The sequence below is a fragment of the Crinia signifera genome, chromosome 2 (genome assembly GCF_055691185.1).
Source record: "Crinia signifera chromosome 2, ASM5569118v1, whole genome shotgun sequence".
NCBI classification, from domain to species: domain Eukaryota; kingdom Metazoa; phylum Chordata; class Amphibia; order Anura; family Myobatrachidae; genus Crinia; species Crinia signifera.
In genome coordinates this window covers 227,311,561-227,325,131 of record NC_139218.1, presented here as the reverse complement: position 1 = coordinate 227,325,131, position 13,571 = coordinate 227,311,561, and the positions used below count along the sequence as shown (strand labels likewise).

The following is a 13,571-nucleotide window of genomic DNA, read 5'->3' as shown; positions in this document are numbered from 1 at the left end:
CTGTGTGATCAAGTGTTCTCTGGTGAGAACACTGGTGATCTGACTAGATTTTGACTGCATGCAGTCAGGTGGTGGAAATGTGCGGGACCATGCATCACCATCGCTGGGGGTATACACAGGGGCGGATCCAGGATAAAATGACAGGGGGGGCACCATGATAAAAGAGGGTTTAGGTGGGGGAGGGGCGATGTTAGTGGTGCCAGTGTACATGCTAAGAGAGCGGCAGAGAGAGGGTGGGAATGGGATTAAAAATAGGCCCTGGCATTTAAAGTACGCAGGCCCACCATGGCAATAAAAGTGAAGGATGCAGTTGTGCGCGCTCCGGAAAACGGGGTGTGGCCACTCAACAATGGGCATATCCTTGAGTGTAGTGTACAACACTATATACAACTTCTACACATTATGCAACAAAATACTAGACCCCACTATACTTGCCCCTACACATGATGCCAAATGGAATGAGCCAAAATTCACATAATGCCACATGGTTTTTGTCCAAATTCACATAATGCCACACGGATTGAGCCAAAATTCAAATAATGCCACACAGATTGATCCAAATTCAAAAAATGCCACACGGATTGAGCCAAAATTCACATAATGCCACTAGGATTGAGCCAAAATTCACATAATGCCACACGCATTGAGCCAGAATTCACATAATGCCAAACAGATTAAGCCAAAATTCGCAATACGCTTCATAAACAGGGACATTGTCCATCAAAGGCGCGCATTAAACATTTACACCATAATGTCCATTACACGTTAAGTTACATGCCATTATGTCCATTATGTATTATGTATGTATTATGCCAAACACCATAATGCCTATTAAAAATTATGCTACATAAGTGCTGCTTATCTACATGCTTATTGCCAAGGGTTCCATGCTCATTACCAGAGGTTCCATGCTCGTTGCCATGTGGGATTACATGCTCATTGCCAAGGGAGAATACATGCTCGTGGTAAATGGGGGACAGCCGCCGCCAGGCAGAAGTGATAGCCACTGATAGTGGCAGAGCCTGGCTGTATTCAGAGCACTGCAGGTCCCGGCTATTTGAAATAATACCCCTTTCACACCAGAAAATGCATTCCCAGGTTGGCCCCCTTTACACCAGCCTAGTCCCTGCATTTTCTGGTGTGAGGGGGAGAGAACCCCCCCCCCCCCCTCCCCCTCTTTAACCAGTTATCTCATTTAACCGGCTATATGTTCGGAACCAACTGACCCATTTACATGAGACAAGTATCATATTGATTTGAGTGGGCTTTGAATGATTTTGGTCCAGTGAAACTGAAACGTTTGGTTCCAGAGAAATCTGCCATCAAAGAACATGAACAGCCATGAAATTACATTTCAAAAATAAAAAATCGGTTTACATGCAATATATCTGGAACCGATTGACCGATATGAACTGGTATCATATTGAAGGCCCAGCGATTTGGAATTGAATGAGATCAACCACAAGCTTCTGTGATGCCAGGGGGGATCTGGCAGCCGTCGGAACTAGGTGGGGGTCGGAATTGCCGGGTCCCATATTATCCTATGGGGAAAAAACGTTACAGCTTTGCCAGGCGATATCTTTGGTTCCCGGGGGGCTAGAGACACGGGGCTGGGCTCGTTGGAAAGCCCTGGTCCTCAGCTACAAAATAAAATGACAGGGGGGGCACATGCCCAGGTGCCTCCCCCCTGAATCCGCCACTGGGTATACACATGGAGCGAGGTGTGCTTAATTTCTAAGCAATCTATTCAGATCCCTTAGAAATAGCCCTGAAATCACCCGGTGTGTACAGGTCTTAAGTCTAACGGACCCAATTTATCATAAGGATTCAGATTTGTGGTGACAGCGTCACTTGACATATACTTACCGCAATTCTCTAACTTAATTTAGTGATTAATAAAAAATCTAGTGTAAATTTTGTGTACATATACTACTTGTATACATAATATTTTTATTGACGTATTTCATAATATGTGTATAAATATTCAAAACTTTACCTAGATCTTGGCCTTGTTTTGTAGGGTTCCTGGTGAGAAGCTGACAAACACAAAACAAATTAAAATAAATTACCCATCAGTAATATCAAAACAATCTACTATAGCCTATCACTTAAACTCTTTCACTCGCAGACCTTATTTTGCCATACCTCATTCACCAGAAATATAATTTATTTCTAAATATCTGTTTATATAAAGCTGAGATGTTCCATATCACTTACAGAGAATATTTTATGATTGCCATACATCAGAGAGTAGAGGAGATTTAAAAAGTCAGCAACCCTGAATTAAAAACACTATTCGGTACTTGCGTAGTTTCACGGCGCCACTAGATCGTATACGATATGGCATGAGATTTGACATCCGATATCGCATACGATATCGTTTACGATTTACTATCCATTTCATTACCCCACTATCCACTAGGGTGTAGAGTTGATTTTATATAGCGTGGCGAGCGCAGCGAGCCCCGCGAGGGTACACGGAATGTATTTGATGGAATTGCATGCAAATGGCATGCGATATCGGTGAGTTGCTTTGAAACAACATCCGTGTCCCCTCGCGGGGCTCGCTGCGCTCTCGCCACGCTTCGGGCTCGGTGGCTCGCTGCGCTCGCCACGCTATATAAAATCAACTCCACGCCCTAGTGGATAGTGGGGTAATGAAATGGATAGTAAATCGTATATGATATCATATGCGATATTGGATGTCAAATCGCATGCGATATCGTATACGATCTAGTGGCGCCGTGAAACTACACAAGTACCCACTATTCTTTAAAAAAAAAATGTCTAGAATTTCAAATGTGTAGTTGATCCCTAAACTTTCTAGTTCAGACTAAAATAAAGAAATAGAATACTAACCTCAATCTTAATATAATCAACTTTGTCCAAAGCTTTACATAACTTTATATGTACATATAAAACTTTAGTATAACAAATATTGGTACTCTTTACCTAGCACGGCGCCCACGATGTCCATCGCGGTCATCGGGTGTAAAAAATCGCGGGCATTGCATGCACTACAGTAACGGGTGCGACGCGACCGGCGCGATGCCCGCGATTTCCCATAGGGATCAATATTAAATTTTTCAATGGACGTGATTTTTCAGTTCAATGCCTCAATGCCCGCGATTTTGCCATAGGAAACAATGTTAAATGGGCCACAGAGCCCAAATAGGCACCCTTAGCAGTGAAATGTCCCCCACAATTGTTAACGACACCCCACGATCCACGCGAACCCGAAGCGTGGCGAGCGCAGCGAGCCCGCGAGGGGCGGCGGTACGCGTCCTCCGACCTTTTCATACCCCCACTATCCACGTCGGCGTGGAGTTGAGAATAGAATAGTGTGGCGAGCGCAGCCACCGAGCCCGAAGCGTGGCGAGCGAAGCGTGGCGAGCGCAGTGAGCCCCGCGAGGGGACGGTATACCTTCACGCGGGCTTCACAGGTATCCGCTGCGCTCGCCACGCTTCGGGCTCGGTGGCTCGCTGCGCTCGCCACACTATTCTATTCTCAACTCCACGCCGACGTGGATAGTGGGGGTATGAAAAGGTCGGAGGACGCGTACCGCCGCCCCTCGCGGGCTCGCTGCGCTCGCCACACTTCGGGTTCGCGTGGATCGTGGGGTGTCGTTAACAATTGTGGGGAACATTTCACTGCTAAGGGTTCCTAATGGACTGAAAAATCGCGTCCATTGAAAAATTTAACATTGATCCCTATGGGAAATCGCGAGCATCGCGTCGGTCGCGTCGCACCCGTTACTTTAGTGCATGCGATGGACGCGATGCCCGCGATGGGCGCCGTCCTAGGTAAAGAGTACCCAAATATTTTGCACGAGATTTATAATGTATCAACCAATCAGTTGGGAGATAATTGGCTGGTGCTTTAACTCATTCTATATCTTAGTAAATAGACCCCAAAGCCTGTGGAGCAGACCAGTTTATACTTTATCTCTCTCCCAGCTTTGATCTATTTGATGTAAACTTTAAGTGGGCCATTAATATCTCAAAGGGACCATATAAGCAGTAATTCCAAATTATTTTATGTCTTTAGCTTTGTTAGCTAACAAAACAGATTAGAAACAGAAGGGGATATTCAGATATTTCCGACGGGGGAAATAGCGGCGGGCGCCTATTCAAGGCAAATTGACAGAATGGCCATGAATTGTCGCGATCACGGATGAATCTCTACAATCCAAGGCCATTTACGTGGGCACCCCCCCCCCCCTTTTTTCGCCAATGGGCAGGCAGGACAATGAATCCCGCCTGGAGATATGCGGTCGAGCAAAACAAAAATGGGCCAGAGTCACGGCTGTAGGGAGGGACCAACAGTGGTGACCCGTGATTGAATATCCCCCTTAATCAATACATTTCAAGAAAAGTTTACTTTAGCCATAGTTATTCGTTTTTTTCCCAAGAGGCTCTTGATGCAACATACCAAAAAGAAGAATTACAGGTAACAAATGAGAACTGCTATTGGAGAATTCTGTGTATTGTAGTCAGGGCTATTTTTCAGCAGGCTCCAGCAGGAACTGAGGCCCTTATTCTAGTTCACTCTTTCTGACAAAATATTTCTTAGATGGACAAAACCATGTGCACTGCAGGTGAGGAAGGTGTAAAACCCCACCCAAATCTAATTATCTCTGCACAAGTAACACCTGCCTCACCTGCAGTGTACATGGTTTTGTCCATCTAAGAAATATTTTGTCAGAAAGAGTGAATTAGAATAAGGGCCTCAGTTCCTGCTGGAGCCTGCTGAAAAATAGCCCTGATTGTAGTTCTACAGTAGCTGTATTACATACTGTATTACATACTCTTGTTTTTATTAGAGGCACCTTGTACTTATTTGCGGTTTATCTGTCCTTGTTTGTCAGATCTCCTAGTTGAGTTTAATTGAGAAATAATTATGAATATATATACTAAAACAGCTTATTTATTTTTATTTTAATGAGCTAGCACTGGAATTAGTCCACACAGTGAATCTCCTTACTGTGAACCTACCGCCCACCGACCAAATGGAACTGAAATCATTCTGAATGCCATTGGCCTGACCTGTTTTTTGGAAGTGCACAAGTCGCTCGTTACCAACTCTACTGGTGCAGAGGTGACAGAATTATAGCAGTTACTGTAATTGCGTCTGTCAGAAGCATACTGTACTACCCATGTTATTATTATTCTTTATGCCATTTCTGAAAGCATTTCAAAGGGGCCATGCAAAGAAATACCATTTATTAGGCAGATTATTACTTTTTGATGCCTTCCTTATAAGTGTAAAAGAAAATGATAACTGTGTACACATTCTGTGCATATGTAGAGCCATAGTAATACATAGAGGGGTATCCAATTACACGCAATAAGACATTGAGAGCGGAAAACAAGAGTTTATTCCGTGATTTTACCCAATGTTTCATCCAATATTTTTATACAGGGCATCTAATTAGATCTCTAGTGGGGAAAAAATAACTTTTTTTGGCAAAAACACACAGGTTCATTGAAACCCCCACATGTAGCAGGTGAATAAAATCCCTGCTAACCTGCGGCTCCTGCTGTCTTATGGAGGCTAATAGGATAACTTCCAGTGGAGCAATTACCCACACTCGTGCGTAACTGGATATGTCCCCTAGTAAATCCTTCAGTATTTATTCTTTACGCCCTAGAAATTACCCACATAAAAAGAGATTTCCTTGTCATGACCATCAAGTTTATGAAGTTAGGATTTTCTTTCCTATTCCAGTAATTTTCTTTAAATAGATAAATAATGAAGTAATTACATCACCAGTATTACATTTAGAAACCCTTTTGAAAGAAATGACCTACAGTAGGACACCATGCAGCAGGTATTTTCGAAATAATTTAGCATTTATGTTTATCACACAAACACAATCCAACATCTTTAAGTTGTTTACTTATGGGCCTGATTCAGACCTTGTTCACAGTGCTGCAAATTTGAAGCAGTGCAGATTATCGAATAACTGTGCACGTGCACTGTACGCTGTGTACATGCCTGGGGTCTCCTTGTGACCTAAACCACTGATGGCTGGGGGACATTTGTAAGCAGCACCTCAGCATTTTCTGGAATTGCCACCCAAAAACACAAGTGGGCCCAGCCTTGGGGCGGGAGGGCCGCTGACATCATCATTAGCCTCTACCTTCCCACAGTCATCGCAGCGCCAAGCGAGTCTTGGCTTACTAAGTGGCTGTTAAAAGGGGTAAAATCATTTGATGGTGAGTGCTCTCCCACCTATGTGCATGCACTGATCGCTGGACTCAGGTCTGAATCGGGCTATATGCTCAATATTGAAAGCTCTCACTACTGTTGCATTACAGTAGCAGTAAAAGCATCTAAAAAATTGATTTGCTACTTAAAGATTCAAATTGAAAACATTCCTGGCACCTGCGGCAGTGTGTTAATGTCAAAGTATTTGTTTGTTGACAATGCCGGTACATTGATGGAAGATGGAGATTAGTGGAGATGCCAGGGGAAAGAAGAGGATGGAGACCACCACCAAGACAACCAATAAAACACATAGGACAGTGGAACTAGCACTTTATAGTAGGGGAAGTTTTAAAGTCAACCCAGGTAAACTACATCACCATAAACTCGGAATGTTTATTGGGCGCGGAAAAAAAACATCTCCCATAGTCATATAGAAATCAAGATGTTGGCACCAATCCCAGACCGACAGGGGGTTGGAGGAATGCCAGCATACCGGAACCACCGCCCTAGCAGCATTACTCAAGTGCTTGTGCAAAGATTTCTTATAGCTACAGATGGCGATATCAGAGTGGGACAATAGCCAAAATTCAGGACTCGAGGGAACTAAATTACCTAGAATCTCTGAGGCCAAGGCTCTAACTTTCATTCCACCGTCTTTGTAAGGCTTGCATATGCATGCAAGTATATATTCTCATCTCCCTCATTTATACAGAATGACAAAACAATAAAAATATTTTTGCTGATTTCCACTGTGATTTCATAGATTCAATTCAATTGTTCAATACTTATCCCTTAAATAGGCTATTTCAATACCTGGATTGATCTCCTATATTGGTAGATTTGCCTTTTATAAATTTAGAATGTAGCTATTTTTATTTCAGATTCATGGTGCAAATCAAGAGTTCAAACATAGCAACCCAACAGTGTCTAGCATATTTGCTAAAGAGACAGATTAATAAAATCCCATTAATACTGTAAAATTACTTTGCAAGATAAAGATGAGATTAAAAGATTAGCAGTTAAATCCTGCTGTAAATTTCAAGACTAAAGAGGTTTATTAAAACTGCCCTAGTATGTACACATGTATCTGGTCTGCAACATATCCTCCTTTGACCCATATAGTCACAGCATGCCTATTAGGCTCCCAATTTGTGTTAATCTGAAACAATAGATCCCATTTACAGGACTTTCCACACTTTATTTTAGTAGTACAGCAATACAGTACATAAGGGTTGTATATAATGTCATAAGAGCATAGAGAAAGATGATATTCTTTGCGTATGTGCGCATCGGACCTGAGTCGGAGGTCGGACCTGTATGCAATTGCCCGGGAAGGTCACGGACAGCTTGCGGGGGATCGGATGGCCATACACTGCTGCGATACATCGCAGTAGTGTATGGCCACCTTAAGAGACATCAGGGGAGATTCTCTAAAACTCGCCGCCCTGCTCCGCCCCCCTTCGCCGCCCATCGCAATCATAATTATCGCATATGTTCTTACATATGCGATAATTATAGCAAAGGACAGCTCTTGCGTTAAGAGCTGTCCTTTGCGGTGAGAGCCGCCAGGTCCCGGCGGCTCCCCCCTCCCTCCCACACCCGGCGCCGCTGCTGCCGCTGCGCCGGGCTCTCCTCCTCCCTGCACCCGGAAGAGGATCAGTGCAGGGAGGAGGTCACAGTCCGGACACAGTTGAGGGGGCTTCTATGGGGCATCGCCAGATTTTTCTGGCGTGGCCCCTACCGCAGGGTTTTTACAGCATTTTTACCTTAGAGAATCTCCCCCATTAAGTGAACTGCAAAGAAAAAGTTGGCTGCGGATTAATAAATAGTGCCACTGTGGAGGTGATTTAGGCCCAGATTTAACAAAACTTGAAGAGAGATAAAGCTCCTAATTTTCCTTTGACGGGTTGTGTTAAAAAAGGACAGCTAGAAGCTGGTTAGCTGGTACTTTCTCTCTCTCCAATGGTTTATACTACACCCCCCAAAAAATTCTCCAAGACAGTCCGTGGAAGGCTTGCAGAATGGTTTTGAACACACTCGTGGCGACGTAATAGCCTGTTTTTCACCATAGAGAACGGAACCTGTGAAACTAGGGTTTTGGAGATATTTGTCACATTTTTTAGGACATAGCTGTAAAGTATTATTTGGTCAATGAAGATTGGATGAATGTGTTATGCTTACAAGAAAATGAAGTTGAAGCTAAATAATTAGAACTTTTTAAATTTATAAAGTTTTACTTTATAAATTTACATGAATCTATATTCACTACATTTGGAATTGTATTTCTTTGAGCCCGATGGTCATGCAAAAAAAACATTTCAGAAAATTGTTACATAACACCTTCATCCACTCACTTCAGCAAATATTTGAGTAATACTGATTTAATTTATTAGTGATATGGTTTGTGACAAGAAAAATACAAAATCCAAGGTGGGAATCAAACTCATTACCTCAGTGATGTGAGGCAGGAATAGTAACCATTGCACCTTGAATTAGGCCCATGGATGACTGCATGAAACTTAATTAAAAATTAAACACAAAATAAAAAAATGGTGTCATTTGCACCATTAGGAAAAATATTATATTGCCAGGTCTCAAACTGATAGCAGTAGGCTTAGCATTGCCAATTAGAAATTGGTTTAGCATTGCCAATACACTACTTTCAAAGCATACATAGCTAGCTGTACATTATCTTACTTCTTATATTTACCAGTTTTGAAGGAAGGGAAATGCTTTGGTTCTGTTGATATACTATGAGTTAATACGTTTTCTTTTGAAGCTGAAATAAAACAGAAGTTAAACAAAATGTTACTTATATGTGTAGTATATAAAACACATAAGCATTTTGACCACTGCACATTAATTAGATTTAATATTCTAATGGTATAATTTCTTCCAAAAAGAAACATCTAGGCACACTAGAAAAGTGCTCTGCTTATTGTTGGTGCAAAGGCTGCATTGGGAGATATTCGATAAACGGAAATCACAATAAAACACAATTCGGTTCCCCCATCACCTCTGTGGTAACACATTCCCCTCTCATCTCTGTAGTTACATATTCCTGACAAAAAAAGGGTATGGCATTATGTGTAGGTGGAAGAATCCTTCCGGAAGAGGCCGGGGGTGGTCGCATGGACGTGGAGCTCCATCTCCCCATCCACGGAGCTCCACCATCCCCGGCCTCAGAAGCAGCGTTCAGCGAGTGGCGGAGGGTGGACAGGGACAGGCAGACGAGGCGGCCAGGCAGCGGAGGCTGAGGAGGAGTGTGCGCCGCCGGAGAAAGGAGGAGGCTGAGCGGCGAGCGCCGTGGACTTTGGAAAGCAGTGCGCCGCAGCCCCCGGAAACACCATCAGCCGGGAGGCACCCGGCCATGAAAAGCAGTGCAACGCAGCCCCCCGGAAACATCATCAGCCGGGGTGACCCAGGACACCATAGAGGTACCCGGTCGTGAAAGCAGTGCGCTGCAGCCCCCGGCAACACCATCACCGGGGGACACCCAGGACATCAGAGAAGCGGCACCCTGGGAAGGCAGATCACCTTCCCTATGGTCACAGAGGGCCGGGCACAACCACAAGCAGACCCCGTGAGAAGGGCTCCAGCTCACTCTGCGAACCATCCCAACCCTCCCCCCGGCTAGGACAGGAGGGGGACCATCGGCATTTACACAGAGGCTGGTAGGACAACACCCCCCAGCAGGCCACATCAGCCCCGGGTAATTCCACACCCACCCCCCACTGACTTTCTTCCGGCCTCGCTGACTGACTCTTTCTTCCCCCGCCCTCACCACCACCCACGCTGCTCTACAGGAACATTCAAGATGGCGCCGCAATGGCTGCCTAGGAACTGTGCACTCAGCAATATGTGTTTCCCGTGTCTCCTGTGTGATAACTGTACTGTCTCTGCTGTAACTTTGCTGTCTTTGCTCAAACTATTCCTCATACCGTGCTCATACTGTTACCCCCCTGGCTGCTGCAACGACCAGTGGCGCCGCTGATGGCTGCCTAGGTGCTGTGCAGCTCGGCGGGTATGTGCTCCCTGTGTGATTACTGTACTTTCTCTGCTTATATTGTCACCACCTGGCTGCTGCAACGACCAGTGGCGCCGCTGATGGCTGCCTAGGTGCTGTGCAGCTCGGCGGGTATGTGCTCCCTGTGTGATTACTGTACTTTCTCTGCTTATATTGTCACCACCTGGCTGCTGCAACGACCAGTGGCGCCGCTGATGGCTGCCTAGGTGCTGTGCAGCTCGGTGGGTATGTGTTCCCTGTGTGTTAAACCGTATTGTCCCTGCTTATATTGTCACCACCTGACTGCTGCAGCGACCAGTGGCGCCGCTGATGGCTGCCTAGGCGCTGTGCAGCTCGGCGGGCATGTACCCCCTGCATGTAATGTCTTAATGTAATGTATGTAATGTCCCCCCCCCCTTTCATCCCCTGCTTGATGCTGCACTGTAATCCGCAAAAAAATCCTAGTGTGCGCAAGCACACATGGCCAATAAAGTTGATTCTATTCTATTCTATTCTAATAGCCTTATGGCCCAAACCCCCATTTTCATAATTCAAGGGGTCCAGGAGATGCAGGCTGCAGTGTCTTGGCTCCTACACTGTGACAGGAGCAGGGTATGTAATGTTACAGTGCAGCATCCACCTCTGCACTTTGGTGTCTTTCCTCAGCCCCCCTTGCGACAACACTGGTAATAGAACACCTTCATCTCTATAGTAACACCACCCTCTCACCTCTGCAGTAACACATCTTGTACTCATGTTCCCTCTAACCAATTAATCTCTGCAGAAACACATCCCCCCCTCTTCTCTGTAGTCACACATTTACCTCTGCAGTAACACGTCCCCTTGTTCACCTCTATGGTAACAAACTAGTAGATAGGGTTGAGATGCACGAAAGAGAAATGCAGTAAAAACCTTGTTATCTGGGTATTTATTGCATTTCATAATGCACTAAAACCAGATCGACGAGTTTTCACAATATAGAGTAATGCAAGAAAAGGCTGGCATTACTCTATATAGAAGCCTACAGATGTGTCCTTATATATCTGTGCTGCAGTCACTTTAGATATGCGTACACTCACCACATGATTCGATGGTTGGGGACCATCGAATGATGTCGGTGTTTCCACATATTCTGTGAATGGTTGTTTATATTAAACACAGGGCCGGTGCAAGGCACCGGAGCGCCCCAGGCGAGTCGGGGTGGGGGCGCCTCGGTGTCTGCCGCCCGGGTACCTGTCCTGCGGTGCTGTAAAGCTGGCGGCGGCAGTCAATAAGAAATAACGAGCGCTATCCGCCGGGCTATGCGGAAGCGCTTCTGTTTTGGAAACACTGGCCGCACGGCGCACGCTGATTGGCTAAATCTCAGCCAATCAGCGTACGGCCAGTGTTTCCAAAAGAAGCGCTTACGCATAGCCCAGCAGATAGCGCTCGTTATTTCTTATTGACTGCAGGGACCCCCCGCTGCCGCCGCCGCCAGCTTTATATACGCACAGCGCCGCAGGACAGGTACCCGGGCAGCAAGGGGGGCGAAATACCGCCCTCCAGTGGCCGGCGCCCTAGGCAAATGCCTAGATTTGCCTAGTGGTGGCGCCGGCCCTGATTAAACATCCATTCGCAGCCCGTGCGAACGAACACAGTGTGTGAGGGAGGAAGGTTAGGACCTACATTTGTCAGGCCAGCATCTGGGGAACTAGCAAGGCTGCAAATTCACAGCCTTGTGAGTCAACCAGAATAAGAGCATGAGTCTCTGCATCTATGATGCGGTGGCTTTTTCAATGCTAGTTCCATTATATATATGGCAGGATGCATCACGCATCGTATTTGGCATGCAATGTATCCCAGCCCTCTCCAATGCATATAGGCGTTTATTACAGCTGTGCTTCTGATTGTCCACGTTTTGTGGTTGGCAGCCACTAGCACAGGTTTTGCTTATCACTTTGATACACATATTTTGATTTGGTCCTGGGCCTCCAACCTGATGCATCCCTGCAAGAGCCCTGCATTTGGAAACCACTGGTCTATGGGTCAGACTAATTGATGCTGCAAGTAATTACATGGCCATGGACTGATGTAAGAAGAGGCCAAACAACTTCAGATATATATATATATCACGGCACTCACAGCAATCACGGCACTCACGGCAATAAATTCAGTCAGACAGCAACGTGTATTCCAACGTTTCGAAAAATGTACTTTTTCTTCATCAGGGTACAAAGAATATAACAAACAATCTCACCTTATAAACCCTCTAAATACCCGTGCTCCCGCCTCTCGTCTGGTGCAACCACGCCCGGAAGAGTACGCCCCCAACAGTGGACGTCACATACTCCCGGGCTGCGTTGCCCAGTAACCATATATACAAAACCAGTTACAAAATAACTAAATACCTTAATGCTCCAGAATACTGTACAGCTGATCGGGTATACATGTAATACATACGCAATCCAATATTCATCATAGTACAAACAAATATATATACTATACAGAAAATTCACATACAATAACATAATACACAGATTCATTAGAACAGTATCACGGAGATGAATCTCGCTTACACTATGAGAGGCATGTCTTAGCATGAAAATTAAGGAGAAAAGAGGGTTTATAAGGTGAGATTGTTTGTTATATTCTTTGTACCCTGATAAAGAAAAAGTAAATTTTTCGAAACGTTGGAATACACGTTGCTGTCTGACTGAATTTATTGCCGTTAGTGCCGCCGACAAGTGATTTGTATATTGGAAACACTTCATTGGTGATTTCATGGATGGCACCGGCTGCAGTTATAAATTTGATACGTGAGTGCCGACTACTTTGGACATATATATATGTGTTTCTGGTGAGATCGTTCCACTGAATTGCTGAAGATGAGTTGCTCTTATGGGCTTGAACATACTTTGAAAGAGTATAGTTAATGCTGCATTTTGTGTTACAGGATGACAAACCTATAATTGTCAAGCATTTGCCTAAGGATAGTAGGAGGACAGTCAACAGCTCGATCACTATTGGTTGACAGGCCAAAGTTCCACACATGGAAATCATCCACATGGTTTAGGTTGACATGTTTAAGATCACTTAAGCAAAACGATAACAAAGAAAAGGTTGACATGGAAAAAGGTTAACATGAGTTTTTCGTGATTTTATTTCAAAACATCTCTCGGCATAGACACTAAAGACCAAAATAATTGATAGTCAAAAGTATGAAAGCTACAGTTCAATGTATAAAATGCTAAACATGCCCTTGGATGTCAGAAATAAACAGCTGAATATGAGAGGTGTGCAATATGGGCCTTATTCTAGTTCACTCTTTCTGACAAAATCCTTCTTAGATGGACAAAACCATGTGCACTGCAGGGG

The 13,571-nt window shown here is 44.7% G+C and overlaps 1 protein-coding gene across 2 annotated transcripts in view; it reads right to left on the bottom strand.

Moving 5' to 3' along the window:
* The window catches only part of REPS2 (RALBP1 associated Eps domain containing 2), a 146,259-nt gene that overhangs the window by 53,134 nt on the left and 79,554 nt on the right, over positions 1–13,571 (bottom strand). For both annotated transcript variants that reach the window (XM_083173946.1, XM_083173945.1), the window contains exons 12-13: positions 8,922–8,990; positions 1,997–2,036 (exon numbers count right to left, since the gene is read on the bottom strand). In XM_083173946.1, coding sequence (XP_083030072.1) covers positions 1,997–2,036; positions 8,922–8,990 — 109 coding nt within the window. The remainder of the gene's footprint in view (positions 1–1,996; positions 2,037–8,921; positions 8,991–13,571) is intronic.